The sequence below is a fragment of the Myxine glutinosa genome, chromosome 5, assembly GCF_964187855.1.
Source record: "Myxine glutinosa chromosome 5, kmMyxGlut1.1, whole genome shotgun sequence".
In the NCBI taxonomy this organism is placed as follows: Eukaryota; Metazoa; Chordata; class Myxini; order Myxiniformes; family Myxinidae; genus Myxine; species Myxine glutinosa.
The window spans coordinates 40,702,712-40,724,405 of NC_136265.1; the positions used below are offsets into that span (position 1 = coordinate 40,702,712).

Consider the following 21,694-nt stretch of genomic DNA (forward strand, 5'->3'; position numbering starts at 1 on the left):
CCAACACAAGTGCGAAAAGTGGTTTTTCAACACTAACACAAGTGCAAAAAGTTGTTTTTCAACACTAACACAAGTGCGAAAAGTGTTTTTTCCACACTAATACAAGTGCAAAAGTGGTTTCCTGCACCAACAGAAGAGCGAAAAGTGGTTTTTCAACACTAACACAAGTGCGAAAAATGGTTTTTCCACACTAATACAAGTGCAAAAGTGGTTTCCTGCACCAACACAAGTGCGAAAAGTGGTTTTTCAACACTAACACAAGTGCGAAAAGTGTTTTTTCCACACTAATACAAGTGCAAAAGTGGTTTCCTGCACCAACACAAGTGCAAAAGTGGTTTCCTGCACCAACACAAGTGCGAAAAGTGGTTTTTCAACACTAACACAAGTGCGAAAAGTGGTTTTTTCACACTAATACAAGTGCAAAAGTGGTTTCCTGCACCAACACAAGTGCGAAAAGTGGTTTTTCAACACTAACACAAGTGCAAAAAGTGGTTTTTCCACACTATCACAAGTGCAAAAAGTGTTTTTTCCACACTAACACAAGTGCGAAAAGTGGTTTTTTCACACTAATACAAGTGCAAAAGTGGTTTCCTGCACCAACACAAGTGCGAAAAGTGGTTTTTCAACACTAACACAAGTGCAAAAAGTGGTTTTTCCACACTATCACAAGTGCAAAAAGTGTTTTTTCCACACTAATACAAGTGCAAAAGTGGTTTCCTGCACCAACAAAAGTGCGAAAAGTGGTTTTTCAACACTAACACAAGTGCGAAAAGCGGTTTTTCAACACTAACAGAAGTGCGAAAAGTGTTTTTTCCACACTAACACAAGTGCGAAAAGTGTTTTTTCCACACTAATACAAGTGCAAAAGTGGTTTCCTGCACCAACAGAAGAGCGAAAAGTGGTTTTTCAACACTAACACAAGTGCGAAAAGTGGTTTTTCAACACTAACACAAGTGCGAAAAGTGGTTTTTCCACACTAATACAAGTGCAAAAGTGGTTTCCTGCACCAACACAAGTGCAAAAAGTTGTTTTTCAACACTAACACAAGTGCGAAAAGTGTTTTTTCCACACTAATACAAGTGCAAAAGTGGTTTCCTGCACCAACACAAGTGCAAAAGTGGTTTCCTGCACCAACACAAGTGCGAAAAGTGGTTTTTCAACACTAACACAAGTGCGAAAAGTGGTTTTTCAACACTAACACAAGTGCGAAAAGTGGTTTTTTCACACTAATACAAGTGCAAAAGTGGTTTCCTGCACCAACACAAGTGCGAAAAGTGGTTTTTCAACACTAACACAAGTGCAAAAAGTGGTTTTTCCACACTATCACAAGTGCAAAAAGTGTTTTTTCCACACTAATACAAGTGCAAAAGTGGTTTCCTGCACCAACAAAAGTGCGAAAAGTGGTTTTTCAACACTAACACAAGTGCGAAAAGCGGTTTTTCAACACTAACAGAAGTGCGAAAAGTGTTTTTTCCACACTAACACAAGTGCGAAAAGTGTTTTTTCCACACTAATACAAGTGCAAAAGTGGTTTCCTGCACCAACACAAGTGCGAAAAGTATTTTTTCAACACTAACACAAGTGCGAAAAGTGTTTTTTCCACACTAATACAAGTGCAAAAGTGGTTTCCTGCACCAACACAAGTGCGAAAAGTGGTTTTTCAACACTAACACAAGTGCAAAAAGTGGTTTTTCCACACTATCACAAGTGCAAAAAGTGTTTTTTCCACACTAATACAAGTGCAAAAGTGGTTTCCTGCACCAACAAAAGTGCGAAAAGTGGTTTCCTGCACCAACACAAGTGCGAAAAGTGGTTTTTCAACACTAACACAAGTGCGAAAAGTTGTTTTTCAACACTAACACAAGTGCGAAAAGTGTTTTTTCCACACTAATACAAGTGCAAAAGTGGTTTCCTGCGCCAACACAAGGCAAAACGTGGTTTTTCAACACTAACACAAGTGCGAAAAGTGGTTTTTCAACACTAACACAAGTGCGAAAAGTGTTTTTTCCACACTAATACAAGTGCAAAAGTGGTTTCCTGCACCAACACAAGTGCGAGCAGTGGTTTTTCAACACTAACACAAGTGCGAAAAGTGGTTTTTCAACACTAACACAAGTGCGAAAAGTGGTTTTTCAACACTATCACAAGTGCAAAAAGTGTTTTTTCCACACTAATACAAGTGCAAAAGTGGTTTCCTGCACCAACACAAGTGCGAAAAGTGGTTTTTCAACACTAACACAAGTGCGAAAAGTGGTTTTTAAACAATAACACAAGTGCGAAAAGTGTTTTTTCCACACTAATACAAGTGCAAAAGTGGTTTCCTGCACCAACACAAGTGCGAAAAGTGGTTTTTCAACACTAACACAAGTGCGAAAAGTGGTTTTTCAACACTAACACAAGTGCGAAAAGTGGTTTTTCCACACTAATACAAGTGCAAAAGTGGTTTCCTGCACCAACACAAGTGCGAAAAGTGGTTTTACAACACTAACACAAGTGCGAAAAGTGGTTTTTCAACACTAACACAAGTGCGAAAAGTGGTTTTTCAACACTAACACAAGTGCGAAAGTGGTTTTTCAACACTAACACAAGTGCGAAAAGTGGTTTTTCAACACTAACACAAGTGCAAAAAGTGGTTTTTCAACACTAACACAAGTGTAAAAAGTGGTTTTTCAACACTAACACAAGTGCGAAAAGTGGTTTTTCAACACTAACACAAGTTCGAAAAGTGGTTTTTCCACACTAATACAACTGCAAAAGTGGTTTCCTGCACCAACACAAGTGCGAAAAGTGGTTTTTCAACACTAACACAAGTGCGAAAAGTGGTTTTTCAACACTATCACAAGTGCAAAAAGTGTTTTTTCCACACTAATACAAGTGCAAAAGTGGTTTCCTGCACCAACACAAGTGCGAAAAGTGGTTTTTCAACACTAATACAACTGCAAAATTGGTTTTCTGCACCAACACGAGTGCAAAAAGTGGTTTTTCAACACTAACACAAGTGCGAAAAGTGGTTTTTCAACACTATCACAAGTGCAAAAAGTGTTTTTTCCACACTAATACAAGTGCAAAAGTGGTTTCCTGCACCAACACAAGTGCGAAAAGTGGTTTTTCAACACTAACACAAGTGCGAAATGTGATTTTTCAACACTAACACAAGTGTGAAAAGTGGTTTTTCAACACTAACACAAGTGCAAAAAGTGGTTTTTCAACACTAACACAAGTGCGAAAAGTGGTTTTTCAACACTAACACAAGTGCGAAAAGTGGTTTTTCCACACTAATACAAGTGCAAAAGTGGTTTCCTGCACCAACAAAAGTGCGAAAAGTGGTTTTTCAACACCAACACAAGTGCGAAAAGTGGTTTTTCAACACTATCACAAGTGAAAAAAGTGTTTTTTCCACACTAATACAAGGGCAAAAGTGGTTTCCTGCACCAACACAAGTGCGAAAAGTGGTTTTTCAACACTAATACAAGTGCAAAAGTGGTTTCCTGCACCAACATAAGTGCGAAAAGTGGTTTTTCAACACTAACACAAGTGCGAAAAGTCGTTTTTCAACACTATCACAAGTGCAAAAAGTGTTTTTTCCACACTAATGCAAGTGCAAAAGTGGTTTCCTGCACCAACACAAGTGCGAAAAGTGGTTTTTCAACACTAACACAAGTGCAAAAAGTGGTTTTTCAACACTAACACAAGTGCAAAAGGTGGTTTTTCAACACAAACTCAAGTGCAAAAAGTGGTTTTTCAACACTAACACAAGTGCGAAAAGTGGTTTTTCAACACTAACACAAGTGCGAAAAGTGGTTTTTCAACACTAACACAAGTGCGAAAAGTGTTTTTTCAACACTATCACAAGTGCAAAAAGTGTTTTTTCCACACTAATACAAGTGCAAAAGTGGTTTCCTGCACCAACACAAGTGCAAAAAGTGGTTTTTCAACACTAACACAAGTGCGAAAAGTGGTTTTTCAACACTAACACAAGTGCGAAAAGTGGTTTTTCAACACTAACACAAGTGCGAAAAGTGGTTTTTCCACACTAATACAAGTGCGAAAAGTGGTTTTTCCACACTAATACAAGTGCAAAAGTGGTTTCCTGCACCAACACAAGTGCGAAAAGTGGTTTTTCAACACTAACACAAGTGTGAAAAGTGGTTTTTCAACACTAACACAAGTGCGAAAAGTATTTTTTCCACACTAATACAAGTGCAAAAGTGGTTTCCTGCACCAACACAAGTGCGAAAAGTGGTTTTTCAACACTAACACAAGTGCGAAAAGTGGTTTTTCAACACTAACACAAGTGCGAAAAGTGGTTTTTCAACACTATCACAAGTGCAAAAAGTGTTTTTTCCACACTAATACAAGTGCAAAAGTGGTTTCCTGCACCAACACAAGTGCAAAAAGTGGTTTTTCAACACTAACACAAGTGCAAAAAGTGGTTTTGCAACAATAACACAAGTGCGAAAAGTGTTTTTTCCACACTAATACAAGTGCAAAAGTGGTTTCCTGCACCAACACAAGTGCGAAAAGTGGTTTTTCAACACTAACACAAGTGCGAAAAGTGGTTTTTCAACACTAACACAAGTGCGAAAAGTGGTTTTTCCACACTAATACAAGTGCAAAAGTGGTTTCCTGCACCAACACAAGTGCGAAAACTGGTTTTTCAACACTAACACAAGTGCGAAAAGTGGTTTTTCAACACTAACACAAGTGCGAAAAGTGGTTTTTCAACACTAACACAAGTGCGAAAGTGGTTTTTCAACACTAACACAAGTGCGAAAAGTGGTTTTTCAACACTAACACAAGTGCGAAAAGTGGTTTTTCAACACTAACACAAGTGTAAAAAGTGGTTTTTCAACACTAACACAAGTGCGAAAAGTGGTTTTTCAACACTAACACAAGTGCGAAAAGTGGTTTTTTCACAAGTTTTCAAAAGTGGTTTCACAAGTTTCACAAAGTGGTTTTTTCACAAGGTTTTTCAACACTAAAACAAAAAGTGGTTTTTCAACACTAACACAAGTGCGAAATGTGGTTTTTCAACACTAACACAAGTGCGAAAAGTGGTTTTTCAACACTAACACAAGTGCAAAAAGTGGTTTTTCAACACTAACACAACACTAACACTAATACAACTGCAAAAGTGGTTTCCTGCACCAACACAAGTGCGAAAAGTGGTTTTTCAACACTAACACAAGTGCGAAAAGTGGTTTTTCAACACTATCACAAGTGCAAAAAGTGTTTTTTCCACACTAATACAACTGCAAAAGTGGTTTCCTGCACCAACACAAGTGCGAAAAGTGGTTTTTCAACACTAACACAAGTGCGAAAAGTGGTTTTTCAACACTATCACAAGTGCAAAAAGTGTTTTTTCCACACTAATACAAGTGCAAAAGTGGTTTCCTGCACCAACACAAGTGCGAAAAGTGGTTTTTCAACACTAATACAAGTGCAAATGTGGTTTCCTGCAACAACACAAGTGCAAAAAGTGGTTTTTCAACACTAACACAAGTGCGAAAAGTGGTTTTTCAACACTATCACAAGTGCAAAAAGTGTTTTTTCCACACTAATACAAGTGCAAAAGTGGTTTCCTGCACCAACACAAGTGCGAAAAGTGGTTTTTCAACACTAACACAAGTGCGAAATGTGGTTTTTCAACACTAACACAAGTGCGAAAAGTGGTTTTTCAACACTAACACAAGTGCAAAAAGTGGTTTTTCAACACTAACACAAGTGCGAAAAGTGGTTTTTCAACACTAACACAAGTGCGAAAAGTGGTTTTTCCACACTAATACAAGTGCGAAAAGTGGTTTTTCAACACTAACACAAGTGCGAAAAGTGGTTTTTCAACACTAACACAAGTGCGAAAAGTGGTTTTTCAACACTAACACAAGTGCGAAAAGTGTTTTTTCAACACTATCACAAGTGCAAAAAGTGTTTTTTCCACACTAACACAAGTGCGAAAAGTGTTTTTTCAACACTAACACAAGTGCGAAAAGTGGTTTTTCAACACTAACACAAGTGCGAAATGTGGTTTTTCAACACTAACACAAGTTCGAAAAGTCGTTTTTCAACACTATCATAAGTGCAAAAAGGTGTTTTTTCCACACTAATGCAAGTCCAAAAGTGGTTTCCTGCACCAACACAAGTGCGAAAAGTGGTTTTTCAACACTAACACAAGTGCGAAAAGTGGTTTTTCAACACTAACACAAGTGCGAAAAGTGGTTTTTCCACACTAATACAAGTGCAAAAGTGGTTTCCTGCACCAACACAAGTGCGAAAAGTGGTTTTTCAACACTAACACAAGTGCGAAATGTGGTTTTTCAACACTAACACAAGTGCGAAAAGTGGTTTTTCAACACTAACACAAGTGCGAAAGTGGTTTTTCAACACTAACACAAGTGCGAAAAGTCGTTTTTCAACACTAACACAAGTGCGAAAAGTGGTTTTTCAACACTAACACAAGTGTAAAAAGTGGTTTTTCAACACTAACACAAGTGCGAAAAGTGGTTTTTCAACACTAACACAAGTGCGAAAAGTGGTTTTTCCACACTAATACAACTGCAAAAGTGGTTTCCTGCACCAACACAAGTGCGAAAAGTGGTTTTTCAACACTAACACAAGTGCGAAAAGTGGTTTTTCAACACTATCACAAGTGCAAAAAGTGTTTTTTCCACACTAATACAAGTGCAAAAGTGGTTTCCTGCACCAACACAAGTGCGAAAAGTGGTTTTTCAACACTAACACAAGTGCGAAAAGTGGTTTTTCAACACTAACACAAGTGCGAAAAGTGGTTTTTCAACACTATCACAAGTGCAAAAAGTGTTTTTTCCACACTAATACAAGTGCAAAAGTGGTTTCCTGCACCAACACAAGTGCGAAAAGTGGTTTTTCAACACTAACACAAGTGCGAAAAGTGGTTTTTAAACAATAACACAAGTGCGAAAAGTGTTTTTTCCACACTAATACAAGTGCAAAAGTGGTTTCCTGCACCAACACAAGTGCGAAAAGTGGTTTTTCAACACTAACACAAGTGCGAAAAGTGGTTTTTCAACACTAACACAAGTGCGAAAAGTGGTTTTTCCACACTAATACAAGTGCAAAAGTGGTTTCCTGCACCAACACAAGTGCGAAAAGTGGTTTTACAACACTAACACAAGTGCGAAAAGTGGTTTTTCAACACTAACACAAGTGCGAAAAGTGGTTTTTCAACACTAACACAAGTGCGAAAGTGGTTTTTCAACACTAACACAAGTGCGAAAAGTGGTTTTTCAACACTAACACAAGTGCAAAAAGTGGTTTTTCAACACTAACACAAGTGTAAAAAGTGGTTTTTCAACACTAACACAAGTGCGAAAAGTGGTTTTTCAACACTAACACAAGTTCGAAAAGTGGTTTTTCCACACTAATACAACTGCAAAAGTGGTTTCCTGCACCAACACAAGTGCGAAAAGTGGTTTTTCAACACTAACACAAGTGCGAAAAGTGGTTTTTCAACACTATCACAAGTGCAAAAAGTGTTTTTTCCACACTAATACAAGTGCAAAAGTGGTTTCCTGCACCAACACAAGTGCGAAAAGTGGTTTTTCAACACTAATACAACTGCAAAATTGGTTTTCTGCACCAACACGAGTGCAAAAAGTGGTTTTTCAACACTAACACAAGTGCGAAAAGTGGTTTTTCAACACTATCACAAGTGCAAAAAGTGTTTTTTCCACACTAATACAAGTGCAAAAGTGGTTTCCTGCACCAACACAAGTGCGAAAAGTGGTTTTTCAACACTAACACAAGTGCGAAATGTGGTTTTTCAACACTAACACAAGTGTGAAAAGTGGTTTTTCAACACTAACACAAGTGCAAAAAGTGGTTTTTCAACACTAACACAAGTGCGAAAAGTGGTTTTTCAACACTAACACAAGTGCGAAAAGTGGTTTTTCCACACTAATACAAGTGCAAAAGTGGTTTCCTGCACCAACAAAAGTGCGAAAAGTGGTTTTTCAACACCAACACAAGTGCGAAAAGTGGTTTTTCAACACTATCACAAGTGAAAAAAGTGTTTTTTCCACACTAATACAAGGGCAAAAGTGGTTTCCTGCACCAACACAAGTGCGAAAAGTGGTTTTTCAACACTAATACAAGTGCAAAAGTGGTTTCCTGCACCAACATAAGTGCGAAAAGTGGTTTTTCAACACTAACACAAGTGCGAAAAGTCGTTTTTCAACACTATCACAAGTGCAAAAAGTGTTTTTTCCACACGAATGCAAGTGCAAAAGTGGTTTCCTGCACCAACACAAGTGCGAAAAGTGGTTTTTCAACACTAACACAAGTGCAAAAAGTGGTTTTTCAACACTAACACAAGTGCAAAAGGTGGTTTTTCAACACTAACACAAGTGCAAAAAGTGGTTTTTCAACACTAACACAAGTGCGAAAAGTGGTTTTTCAACACTAACACAAGTGCGAAAAGTGGTTTTTCAACACTAACACAAGTGCGAAAAGTGTTTTTTCAACACTATCACAAGTGCAAAAAGTGTTTTTTCCACACTAATACAAGTGCAAAAGTGGTTTCCTGCACCAACACAAGTGCAAAAAGTGGTTTTTCAACACTAACACAAGTGCGAAAAGTGGTTTTTCAACACTAACACAAGTGCGAAAAGTGGTTTTTCAACACTAACACAAGTGCGAAAAGTGGTTTTTCCACACTAATACAAGTGCGAAAAGTGGTTTTTCCACACTAATACAAGTGCAAAAGTGGTTTCCTGCACCAACACAAGTGCGAAAAGTGGTTTTTCAACACTAACACAAGTGTGAAAAGTGGTTTTTCAACACTAACACAAGTGCGAAAAGTATTTTTTCCACACTAATACAAGTGCAAAAGTGGTTTCCTGCACCAACACAAGTGCGAAAAGTGGTTTTTCAACACTAACACAAGTGCGAAAAGTGGTTTTTCAACACTAACACAAGTGCGAAAAGTGGTTTTTCAACACTATCACAAGTGCAAAAAGTGTTTTTTCCACACTAATACAAGTGCAAAAGTGGTTTACTGCACCAACACAAGTGCAAAAAGTGGTTTTTCAACACTAACACAAGTGCAAAAAGTGGTTTTGCAACAATAACACAAGTGCGAAAAGTGTTTTTTCCACACTAATACAAGTGCAAAAGTGGTTTCCTGCACCAACACAAGTGCGAAAAGTGGTTTTTCAACACTAACACAAGTGCGAAAAGTGGTTTTTCAACACTAACACAAGTGCGAAAAGTGGTTTTTCCACACTAATACAAGTGCAAAAGTGGTTTCCTGCACCAACACAAGTGCGAAAACTGGTTTTTCAACACTAACACAAGTGCGAAAAGTGGTTTTTCAACACTAACACAAGTGCGAAAAGTGGTTTTTCAACACTAACACAAGTGCGAAAGTGGTTTTTCAACACTAACACAAGTGCGAAAAGTGGTTTTTCAACACTAACACAAGTGCGAAAAGTGGTTTTTCAACACTAACACAAGTGTAAAAAGTGGTTTTTCAACACTAACACAAGTGCGAAAAGTGGTTTTTCAACACTAACACAAGTGCGAAAAGTGGTTTTTTCACAAGTTTTCAAAAGTGGTTTCACAAGTTTCACAAAGTGGTTTTTTCACAAGGTTTTTCAACACTAAAACAAAAAGTGGTTTTTCAACACTAACACAAGTGCGAAATGTGGTTTTTCAACACTAACACAAGTGCGAAAAGTGGTTTTTCAACACTAACACAAGTGCAAAAAGTGGTTTTTCAACACTAACACAACACTAACACTAATACAACTGCAAAAGTGGTTTCCTGCACCAACACAAGTGCGAAAAGTGGTTTTTCAACACTAACACAAGTGCGAAAAGTGGTTTTTCAACACTATCACAAGTGCAAAAAGTGTTTTTTCCACACTAATACAACTGCAAAAGTGGTTTCCTGCACCAACACAAGTGCGAAAAGTGGTTTTTCAACACTAACACAAGTGCGAAAAGTGGTTTTTCAACACTATCACAAGTGCAAAAAGTGTTTTTTCCACACTAATACAAGTGCAAAAGTGGTTTCCTGCACCAACACAAGTGCGAAAAGTGGTTTTTCAACACTAATACAAGTGCAAATGTGGTTTCCTGCAACAACACAAGTGCAAAAAGTGGTTTTTCAACACTAACACAAGTGCGAAAAGTGGTTTTTCAACACTATCACAAGTGCAAAAAGTGTTTTTTCCACACTAATACAAGTGCAAAAGTGGTTTCCTGCACCAACACAAGTGCGAAAAGTGGTTTTTCAACACTAACACAAGTGCGAAATGTGGTTTTTCAACACTAACACAAGTGCGAAAAGTGGTTTTTCAACACTAACACAAGTGCAAAAAGTGGTTTTTCAACACTAACACAAGTGCGAAAAGTGGTTTTTCAACACTAACACAAGTGCAAAAAGTGGTTTTTCCACACTAATACAAGTGCGAAAAGTGGTTTTTCAACACTAACACAAGTGCGAAAAGTGGTTTTTCAACACTAACACAAGTGCGAAAAGTGGTTTTTCAACACTAACACAAGTGCGAAAAGTGTTTTTTCAACACTATCACAAGTGCAAAAAGTGTTTTTTCCACACTAACACAAGTGCGAAAAGTGTTTTTTCAACACTAACACAAGTGCGAAAAGTGGTTTTTCAACACTAACACAAGTGCGAAATGTGGTTTTTCAACACTAACACAAGTTCGAAAAGTCGTTTTTCAACACTATCATAAGTGCAAAAAGGTGTTTTTTCTACACTAATGCAAGTCCAAAAGTGGTTTCCTGCACCAACACAAGTGCGAAAAGTGGTTTTTCAACACTAACACAAGTGCGAAAAGTGGTTTTTCAACACTAACACAAGTGCGAAAAGTGGTTTTTCCACACTAATACAAGTGCAAAAGTGGTTTCCTGCACCAACACAAGTGCGAAAAGTGGTTTTTCAACACTAACACAAGTGCGAAATGTGGTTTTTCAACACTAACACAAGTGCGAAAAGTGGTTTTTCAACACTAACACAAGTGCGAAAGTGGTTTTTCAACACTAACACAAGTGCGAAAAGTCGTTTTTCAACACTAACACAAGTGCGAAAAGTGGTTTTTCAACACTAACACAAGTGTAAAAAGTGGTTTTTCAACACTAACACAAGTGCGAAAAGTGGTTTTTCAACACTAACACAAGTGCGAAAAGTGGTTTTTCCACACTAATACAACTGCAAAAGTGGTTTCCTGCACCAACACAAGTGCGAAAAGTGGTTTTTCAACACTAACACAAGTGCGAAAAGTGGTTTTTCAACACTATCACAAGTGCAAAAAGTGTTTTTTCCACACTAATACAAGTGCAAAAGTGGTTTCCTGTACCAACACAAGTGCGAAAAGTGGTTTTTCAACACTAATACAAGTGCAAAAGTGGTTTCCTGCACCAACACAAGTGCAAAAAGTGGTTTTTCAACACTAACACAAGTGCGAAAAGTGGTTTTTCAACACTAATACAAGTGCAAAAGTGGTTTCCTGCACCAACACAAGTGCAAAAAGTGGTTTTTCAACACTAACACAAGTGCGAAAAGTGGTTTTTCAACACTATCACAAGTGCAAAAAGTGTTTTTTCCACACTAATACAAGTGCAAAAGTGGTTTCCTGCACCAACACAAGTGCGAAAAGTGGTTCTTCAACACTAACACAAGTGCGAAATGTGGTTTTTCAACACTAACACAAGTGCGAAAAGTGGTTTTTCAACACTAACACAAGTGCAAAAAGTGGTTTTTCAACACTAACACAAGTGCGAAAAGTCGTTTTTCAACACTAACACAAGTGCGAAAAGTGGTTTTTCCACACTAATACAAGTGCAAAAAGTGGTTTTTCAACACTAACACAAGTGCGAAAAGTGGTTTTTCAACACTAACACAAGTGCGAAAAGTGGTTTTTCAACACTAACACAAGTGCGAAAAGTGTTTTTTCAACACTATCACAAGTGCAAAAAGTGTTTTTTCCACACTAACACAAGTGCGAAAAGTGGTTTTTCAACACTAACACAAGTGCGAAAAGTGGTTTTTCAACACTAACACAAGTGCAAAATGTGGTTTTTCAACACTAACACAAGTGCGAAAAGTCGTTTTTCAACACTATCACAAGTGCAAAAAGGTGTTTTTTCCACACTAATGCAAGTCCAAAAGTGGTTTCCTGCACCAACACAAGTGCGAAAAGTGGTTTTTCAACACTAACACAAGTGCGAAAAGTGGTTTTTCAACACTAACACAAGTGCAAAAAGTGGTTTTTCAACACTAACACAAGTGCGAAAAGTGGTTTTTCAACACTAACACAAGTGCGAAAAGTGGTTTTTCAACACTAACACAAGTGCGAAAAGTGGTTTTTCAACACTAACACAAGTGCGAAAAGTGTTTTTTCAACACTATCACAAGTGCAAAAAGTGTTTTTTCCACACTAATACAAGTGCAAAAGTGGTTTCCTGCACCAACCCAAGTGCAAAAAGTGGTTTTTCAACACTAACACAAGTGCGAAAAGTGGTTTTTCAACACTAACACAAGTGCGAAAAGTGGTTTTTCAACACTAACACAAGTGCGAAAAGTGTTTTTTCCACACTAATACAAGTGCAAAAGTGGTTTCCTGCACCAACACAAGTGCAAAAAGTGTTTTTCCACACTAATACAAGTGCAAAAGTGGTTTCCTGCACCAACACAAGTGCGAAAAGTGGTTTCCTGCACCAACACAAGTGCAAAAAGTGTTTTTTCAACACTAACACAAGTGCGAAAAGTGGTTTTTCAACACTAACACAAGTGCGAAAAGTGGTTTTTCAACACTAACACAAGTGCGAAAAGTGGTTTTTCCACACTAATACAAGTGCGAAAAGTGGTTTTTCAACACTAACACAAGTGCGAAAAGTGGTTTTTCAACACTAACACAAGTGCGAAAAGTGGTTTTTCAACACTAACACAAGTGCGAAAAGTGTTTTTTCCACACTAATACAAGTGCAAAAGTGGTTTCCTGCACCAACACAAGTGCGAAAAGTGGTTTATCAACACTAACACAAGTGCGAAAAGTGGTTTTTCAACACTAACCCAAGTGCGAAAAGTGTTTTTTCCACACTAATACAAGTGCAAAAGTGGTTGCCTGCACCAACACAAGTGCGAAAAGTGGTTTTTCAACACTAACACAAGTGCGAAAAGTGGTTTTTCAACACTAACACAAGTGCGAAAAGTGGTTTTTCCACACTAATAGGGATATCTTTGAGAACCACAGATATCCCGCCAACGGAGGGTTATGCACGTCACCTGGAGGAAGGCATGGAGCGGGTCCATGCCTTCGCCTGCCGCCAGCTCCATCTGGCGGGGGCCAAGATGAAGCGCAGGTATGACCACCGGAGCCAGAGGAGTCAGTACGCTCCGGGGATGAAGATTTGGTTCTGGGCAAGATTAGGTGCCCAAAACTCACCTCCCTCTGGCAAGGCCCGGGAGTCGTCCTGTCGCAAGTCTGTGACGTGGTCGTAAAGATCAAAATGGGGCCACGGGCCCTCCCTCGGATCGTCCATGCCGACCGGATAAGACCTTATGCCGGCGAGCAGGCGCCCTCGTGGATCGCCTCGGGTCTAGATGCCGAGGCAGGACCCAGTACCTCTTGCGAAGGGGGCTCGTAGTGTCAGAGGACTGGGGAGTGATATTGGGACATGCCCGATGTGGTGGGATGGCAACTCTGCCATCCCTCACAACACGGGGCACATGAGCACTAGTTATGGGGTTTATGGCAGTGTAAGCTCGCCGAGGGAGGGTTTGGATAATGTATAGGGACCTAGAGATGACCATAGGTAACTGGAGATTTAAGTAGCGACATTGTACAGGTAGTCGGGGACATAGAGAGGTTAAAATGGTTGTTAATGACGTGGTATGTGCTTAGTTTAAAGGGAAGATGGGGAGCACCAAGTTAGAAGGGCACCAGGTAGATCAGATGATGCCGTGTGCATGAGAATCTTTGCCGGTGAGCATGTTGAGCAAATGAGGCAATGCTCGTGAATGGTGCCATGTGAGTGTTGAAAGTGTATTCTGAAGTGTATTGTGAAAAGTGTGAGGTGATTGTGAGTTGTATTGAGCGTGGAAGGGTATGAAGCAGCGTATGAGGAATAATTGTGCATTGTGCATTGTATTGAATGAAGAAGCCTGGGAGGAAGGAGGGTGCAGGAGGCACCAGGTGTGATTGCACAGGTGTGCAAGTGAACAGGTGTATGGAGCAGTGTATGATATGACTGAGTAATGGTGATTGTGTGTTGTGTTGAGCCAATGGTCCTGGAGGAAGGAGGGTGCAGGAAGCACCAGGTGTAGGAGTGATTGCACAGGTGTGCCAATACAGGTGAGCATGGTTGAATGAAATGAATGGTATGGAATATATGGAGTATGGAATGGATGGTGTGGAGTGAGTATGGTGAAAACTGTGGAGTGGAGTGGATGGTGCGAAGGCAGTGGATGGGGAGGATGGACCCCATCACGAATACCTGGGAAGGGTAGTTTAAGAGTTAGGTAGAGGGTATAGGTAAATTGTGGTTGGATATTGGCATCTGTGGAGCGTGTGGAAGAATGGTGTTTGGATGGGTGCATTAGTGACATGGAAATGGCTGGGCGTGTGGCCTGTTAGTGTGTGTAGTTAAATGGGCACTCCGCCACTGTTAGGATGTCGGCCAGGTGAGGCCGCAGGTGGGCTCTGGGAGCCGTTAGAGTTGTGGATGGGGCCCGAGGATCCAGAGGACGGACCCGGGTAGCCCATTGCCAGAGAGGGCACCGAGTGGGGAGAGCACCAGGGGGCCTTCCCCAGTTCGATAGGTTAGGTAAGGAGCAGGTAAGCTCGGAGGCAACTGCAGTGGTGGAGGTGTGCAGGTGGGTAGACCTGCTGGGAGAGCCACACGACCCAGTCCTGAAATTGTGCAAAGGCACAGGGAGGTGAACCGGGGGAGTGAGACCCCAAATTGATGAAGCACCACAGTTTGGTCAATGGGAATTTGGTTCTTAAAACCACATCGAGTAAGATGGCCAATGGATTGGCAGGGAAAGACCCCGGGTAGTGTAAAGTGTATTAAAGTCATTTAGAGGATAGTTAGGATTAAGAATCTCCTCGCACCATCTGCATCCACTCACCTGGGGTGACAGAACTCCACACCATGCCATGGTTGTTATTGTTTTTTTTGTGCAAATGTTTTGGATTGTGAGACGCATCATGACGTGGGTGTGACATTGTGTTGTTGTTCCATCTCTTCCTCCTTAAGAGGGATTGATGATGAATTGGGTGATGGCAAATTTGGTTAGAAATTGGGATTGTGGATGAATTTGGTATTAGGGGAGATATGGGGAGGACGAGACGTAGTGATGGATTTGTAAATGTGTAGGTTTTTGTAAATACGGGGAGGGGCAAGGGGGGCAGTGTAGGTCACATGTGGGGGGCGTACGTCAGGACGAACCTTTCTCAGCTCGCTCCCATGCGCCCCTCATTCTGCATTGCCTTGTTTTGATGTGTACCCTTTCGCCCTTGCCCTCGCTAACCTGCCCTCTCTGTCTTCCTTCCCCGACCCATGGATCATGCTCTCTGGGCACTGAGGGGAGCGTGCGGGGGGCTGCGTCGGTGTGCCCGAACCCACGCAACTAGCTGCCTGCATCGACGCACCACAATATGGACCACAGTCCGTGGCCAAGCACCACTTATGGACCCCAACTTTTGGGGCCTGGCCCCTCTGCTGGGACTGGCCATTGCGGCCAAAAGATCTTGCTTGCAGACCTGGTGAGGTGGCACCAAGCCCACAGGTGAACCCCCATAGTCGGCCCCTGTGGGCCATAAATAAAAAGATGGACGCGTTGTGTGCCTTTTTTAAATCTTTACAAATAGGCAGCAAGCCACAAGAAAGATAACATCAAGGATGACAATGGCCAGCAGAGGGAGCCGAAGAGGAAGACCAGCATCAGTTGTTGTTTTTTTTGGTATGGACATGTGTGAAATGAGCACTGGTGGCTGTGCATTTTGGTGCTTTGGTGATTATTGGTGCTGGTGCGTCGATGCAGTGCATGCTGTCTCCTCCCCTCCCACAGGATTTTCTTTTTGTTTCCCCCAAAGGAAATCGCAGGTCCTGGGTTGCAGTGTAAATACAATTAGCGTCACTTGTAAATAATGCTCCCCACCGTTCATGTATAGTTTGAAAACCATTCCGTAATTCGGTTAGCTGTGGGCATGAATCTGTTAGGCAGGGTGCAATGCAGCAGAGGGACATACTTATTTGTGTTTTAAAACTGTCGCACTCAGGGTCAGGTTAATTGTAGAGGGAATTACACCGACGTGCCACATTAAGTTAAAGTTTTATAGGCCCGGGACGTGCCTGGAGGATGAGGGTGCCATGTTGCGGATTTGAGAATCCTGTGTTTGTAAATATCACCCTCTGTAAGTAATGTCATGATCTTTGTAAATACCTCCATTTGTGTAAAGGTCAAAGGTCGTCCCCTTAGTTAGTCCATCGCATGCACGTAGAAAATCATATACCCTTCTAAATAGTTATTTCTTTATTATGTGTTCCAGTTTAAGGCTCTGTTGCCCATTAGTTGACACTGCATTGCACCGAATCGAATAAGATAGGATCCCTCCGACACCCCCATGGCCTCCTAAAAAGCGCCAGTACGGCGGCGTTCGCTACTACTGCTTTGGCTTATTGTCAGCGCCTTAGACTCCATTGAACACGAGGTCATCTCGGAGCAGAAGGTGGGAGGAGTCAGCCAAGCGCCAGGAACAAGGCGTGGCTTTGCCAACGCCTCATCAAGGGGCGGGATCGGTGAGCCCTCGCGACCAATCAAGGCCGAGGCGAGCTCACCGATGGGCGTTTCCAAAAGGCCGGCGGCTTGATCGCCACGCGCCTCATAAAAGGAGGTTGGGAGGGACTGCTTAAGCAGATGAGTGAGGAGTCCACCACAGCTGAGTCCACCGCAGCTGAGTCCACCGCAGCTGAGTCCACCGCAGCTGAGTCCACCGCAGTCGAGTTGAGTTTGAGGAGGAGTTGAGCTTTGACGGCAGTTTCGACCCGCTGCTACGAAGCAACGCTGCCGTACGAACCAGATTGAGGAGGGTCGGCGGCCGCTCACCTCGAGCCTTGCAGTTTACACGAACCGGACCCGCATCCTTCCAGCTCTGTGGACCACCTGAACCTTCTCATCCGCCCAGCCATCCACCCCTGCCATTCCTGCTTCATTCCCATTCGTGTAAGTCTGACTGTCGTCTGTTTGTCTGTGTTGTCCTGGGGTTTATAAGTTAAGCTTGTTTAAGGAATTGCACTGTGTCTTCCTCTTCTGTAAAATTACTTTCGTTTTCTTTCCTTCTCCTTGGTTTCTTTGACTTGTACATCATTAGTAATAAATTCCTGTTCTTCCTACCTTTGCCTTCTTTCCTTCACATCCGTTCGTTTTAGAGGTTTCCACATTGAACACCTGTGGCACGATTTGGCCAACGCTCAGAATCAGGTTGAGTCTTTGTTAATGGTTCGAGCCGCGGGCTGCTAACCCGCTTGGCAAATAACATCTTGCCCGTGGTCTCGAACGAAGTTGCCCACCTGCCTCGTGGAGGGAGCGGGGTAGCTTCAGGATCGGAGACGGCCAGTGCAAATAGAAGGGGGATTAACCCCCCCACCCCCACCCCACCCCCTCCCCCCCCACACCCCCACCCCACCCCCTCCCTCGCCCCCCCCCCCCCCCCCCCACTGCTAAGGGGAGTGCCGTGCTCCGTTTCCGTAACAATATATATATATATATCTCTCTCTCTCTCTCTCTTTCGTGAGCTTTAACTGATGTTGGCAAAGTACCTCTCCAAAGTATCGATTGTCAATCTCCTCTTCCTATGATATTGATTCTGCACAATACACTCACACACTCACACTCTCTCTCTCTCTCTGTCGCTCTCTCTCTCTCTCTCCCTCCTGCTCTCTCTCTCTCTCTCTCTCTCTCCCTCCTGCTCTCTCTCTCTCTAGTTTTCTCCACCCCCCCCCCCCCCCCCCCCTCTCATGCATAGGTGTATACCATCTCTTCTCCAGCTATCCTCTGCTGGTCTTCTTTCCCTGATGCAGAGTCTTTGAGTGAGGCAGTTAACACCATTTGCATATTATGATCAATTGCACGATGAAATTGCTGCCATAACCGCAGGTGCAAGAAAACTTCACCAAAACGAAAATATCTCTTCCTCGAGAGTAATAAATAATTAACTTTTTTTTTTTTACTTCTCTCCCATACCATGTTACAAAGTGTGCAGCATCATGTATTGACACACAAGCAAGCCATCTTTAAAGTTTTATTATGTTTGGAGGTGGTCGCAGGTAAAGCAGATATTGCCCTCTATGCTGAAACGTCATTGCCATTCTTAGGAATTCAATTCTTATCAAGTTATCCATGATAATATTGGCTGTGTTCAAACAATGATAACATTCCTTGTTGGGAAAGAGGTTAAATGTTATCCACCAAAAGTGCTGCGATGGAGATGAAAGATGCGGAAATAATTATTGGTATCTTTAATTTTATGGCGTTATAGCCTTAAAACGATCATTCATTCATTCATTTCATATAATTTTATTGCGTTATCAAATCATGAACAATGTTTCCATTATAACTACAAGTGAGCACTTTCTCAAATGCATCTGTTTACAGAGGGTCGGTAGTAAGTGGCGTCAGGACAAGCCATAATGTAAGTTCTTCCGTTCGAGCACATGTAGAATTTGGTGTCATCATAGGGGACATAATAGTTTCCATTGGGTCTGCCTGCACAATATCCCGTGTCAACTTCCCAATCGCACACTTTTGAGTTGCTGTTGAACACGAGACCGTCAGGGCAGGTGAACTTGAACGCCTCGTTGTTAATGCACTGGTAGAATGAGTGAGCGTTGTAAGGGTCACGGAACAGACCATCTGACGGGCAGAAAAAGTTTTCTGAAAAAAAAATGAAGACATAAAAACAAATTTAGTCGATCATAATGCATCCACAACTTTTTGAGATACACTATTGTGATATACAGTCACGTGAAAAAGTAAGTACACCCCATGTAAAGTTTTGACTTTTTCAACATATTCCAACATACAGCTATTTGATCTTCATTTTCTTTTTTTCTTTTTTTTTCTTTTTTTCTTTTTTTTTTTTTTGTATACTGAATCGAGGCTCGTGAAAGAGCTAACATTTACTTCACAAACAAATCGACCAGACAAACAAGATACACAAAAAGAGGGAGCGGAAGACAAGATGGGGAGAAAAGGGGAAGCACACAAACTGTGTGGTGGTTTTTTATTTAGTGTTTCGTGGCTGAGGTGTTTTTAATTTCGTGGTGGTGAAGTGTTTTTATTACGTGTTTTATGGCTGTGAGGTGTTTTAAATTTCGTGGTGGTGAGGTGTAATCGTCCCAAACTTCCAGTCTGCACCTACCCCTCCCCTATATATGTGGTGGTGAGGTGAGGTGGTGAGGTGTTTTGAATTACTTGGTGGTGAGGTGTTTTGAATTATGTGGTGGTGAGGTGTTTTGAATTACGTGGTGGTGAGGTGTAATCGTCCCAAACTTCCAGTCTGCACCTACCCCTCCCCTATGTATGTGCTGAGGGGTTCTTTCTTGAAAAAACAACATTCAGCCTAAATCTTCAACCTAAATTGCCTATAAAAATGTAATATCACAAACACAACAAATACATTTGTGCAAAATAATTGTTTGTATTATGATTGGTGAAAATCATGACAACACAGCAACTTAGGTGCAGTCATTATCCTCAGCTAAAATAAGCCCGTTCCTCCGTAACGACGCTGGGTGTGGCGAGCGGAGCGAGCCGAGCCAAGCTAGTATATATATATATATATATTTTGGCGCTATCTCTAAATAGTGAAGAATCATTAAAAAAAAAATTTTCATTCTCGTATCGGATTCAGATTCGGATCTGCACCAAAATCGAATTGTTTCACCCTTGCCACGCTCCAAACCTGTCCAGCAATTTTCGGCCAAATCGGTCTGGAACTCTTTGAAATATAATGGTATATATTGTTTTTGACTCTTTCTCTCATGGTGAAGAATCACTTTCAAAAATGTTTTCATTCTCGTATCCGGATTCAGATTCGGATCTGCACTAAAATCAAATTGTTTCGTCCTCACCACGCAGCCAACCTGTCCAGCAGGTTTCAGCCAAATCCGTCCATAACCTTTTGAGATATCCGGCTATGTGTCGTTTTTGGCCCGATCTCACAATGGTGAAGAATAACTTTTAAAATTCTAGTGGCCGGATCCGAATCCGGATCTTCACCAAAATCTAATCATGTCATCCTGGTGACATACGCTACATCTCTGCCAAATTTCGTCCGAATCCGTCCAAAACCTTTTGAGATATTTTGTTCACAAACGGACAGACAGACAAACGGACAAACAGACTGGGGTGAAAACATAGCCTCCATCGACCTTTGGTGTCGGAGGTAATAATAATTATCGTATCCGGATTCAGATTCGGAACTTCACCAAAATCGAATTGTTTTGTCCTTGCCACACACTCAACCTGTCTGGCAAGTTTCGGCCGAATCCGTCCATAACCTTTTGAGATATCGTGCTCACAGACAGACAGACAGGGGTGAAAACATGAGGTCCGTCCACCTTAGGTGGCGGAGACAACTAGTTTGGGTCCAACATGTGAAATGTACTTACCCTCAGCAACTTCTTCTGCCTGCAAATACAAAGCACACAATTCATTCATTAATACACAATGAAAAAAACAAAAAGTTCCAAGGAAACAATCGAAGCCGATTGTTTGGAGGATAATTCAAACGTCCTTACTGGTTTGGCGTTGGTCACTGCGAAGACGAGCAGAGTAGCGAGGATGTAAAGGGCTGACATGATTGATCGGTTGGTGAAGAAGAGGTTGGTGAACCTGACGAGCATCTGAGTGCAAATTGTCCATTTATAACAAATCTTTACACTTCGTTAATCATTCATTAAGGATTGTAACAGGTGCAATTACAAGCTGGTTATCTCTTATGCAAGTCAGCATTTCTGGAATGATGTGACACGTGTTTGTGTTGTGCAACAATTTGTAACGATGGTGAACTCGGCAGTAAGATTCTGTTTTTGGCCTTTTTTGGGGGGGGAGACATCATTGTGCTTCTACTTGAATGTTCAAGGTCTGCACTGAGTCTGGAAGGTCGATGTTCGAACCAAAGATTTTCAAAATGGTCCGTGCTGCTTACTTGCTTGACGCTCAGTATTTAAGGATTGTGCACGGACAATCAACCAAAGGTTGGTAATAATAGTACAGCCTTTGATGTGCCTAATGGCCTTCTTCTGCGCCAAAGTTTTTTGGAAGGGAACTCATACTATTATTGTTAATGGAGGGTAATGGTATAGGCTGGACTCGCCTCTGAGCTGTCTCATCTGGGTTTGAATCCCGACCCGGCTATAAACTGCCACACTGGTATTTCACATGATGTATCAATAAATAATAATCAGGCAAGTAAAAGCTAAGTATCTTGTTTTATTTTTTCGCATGCAGCCTGTGGCCGCTGGGAACACGGTGGACACCATGGAAACCAAGGCTTTCATCTGTAGCTTGATGGAGTACTGCTCTCAACTTTGGGCTGGCGCCCCTGCCTCACACTTTGCTCAGCTTGATGCTGTGGAAACCACGGCTTTCATCTGCAGCTTGATGGAGTACTGCTCTCAACTT

General features: G+C 41.5%; 1 protein-coding gene across 1 annotated transcript; it reads right to left on the reverse strand.

Moving 5' to 3' along the window:
• Positions 1-18,567: 18,567 nt before the first annotated feature.
• On the reverse strand, positions 18,568-20,943 carry LOC137427644 (chondroitin proteoglycan-2). Its single transcript, XM_068117268.2, has 3 exons — positions 20,809-20,943; positions 20,680-20,698; positions 18,568-18,940 (listed from the first exon to the last, which is right to left on the reverse strand). Exons 1-3 carry the CDS (start codon positions 20,911-20,913, stop codon positions 18,642-18,644), a joined length of 423 nt encoding a protein of 140 aa, XP_067973369.2. The 5' UTR covers positions 20,914-20,943; the 3' UTR covers positions 18,568-18,641.
• Between the last annotated feature and the right edge of the window lie 751 nt (positions 20,944-21,694).

Coding starts and splice junctions, on each gene's coding strand:
- LOC137427644 (XM_068117268.2), bottom strand. CDS start 20,913: ATGCTCGTCAGGTTCACCAACCTCTTCTTCACCAACCGATCAATCATG.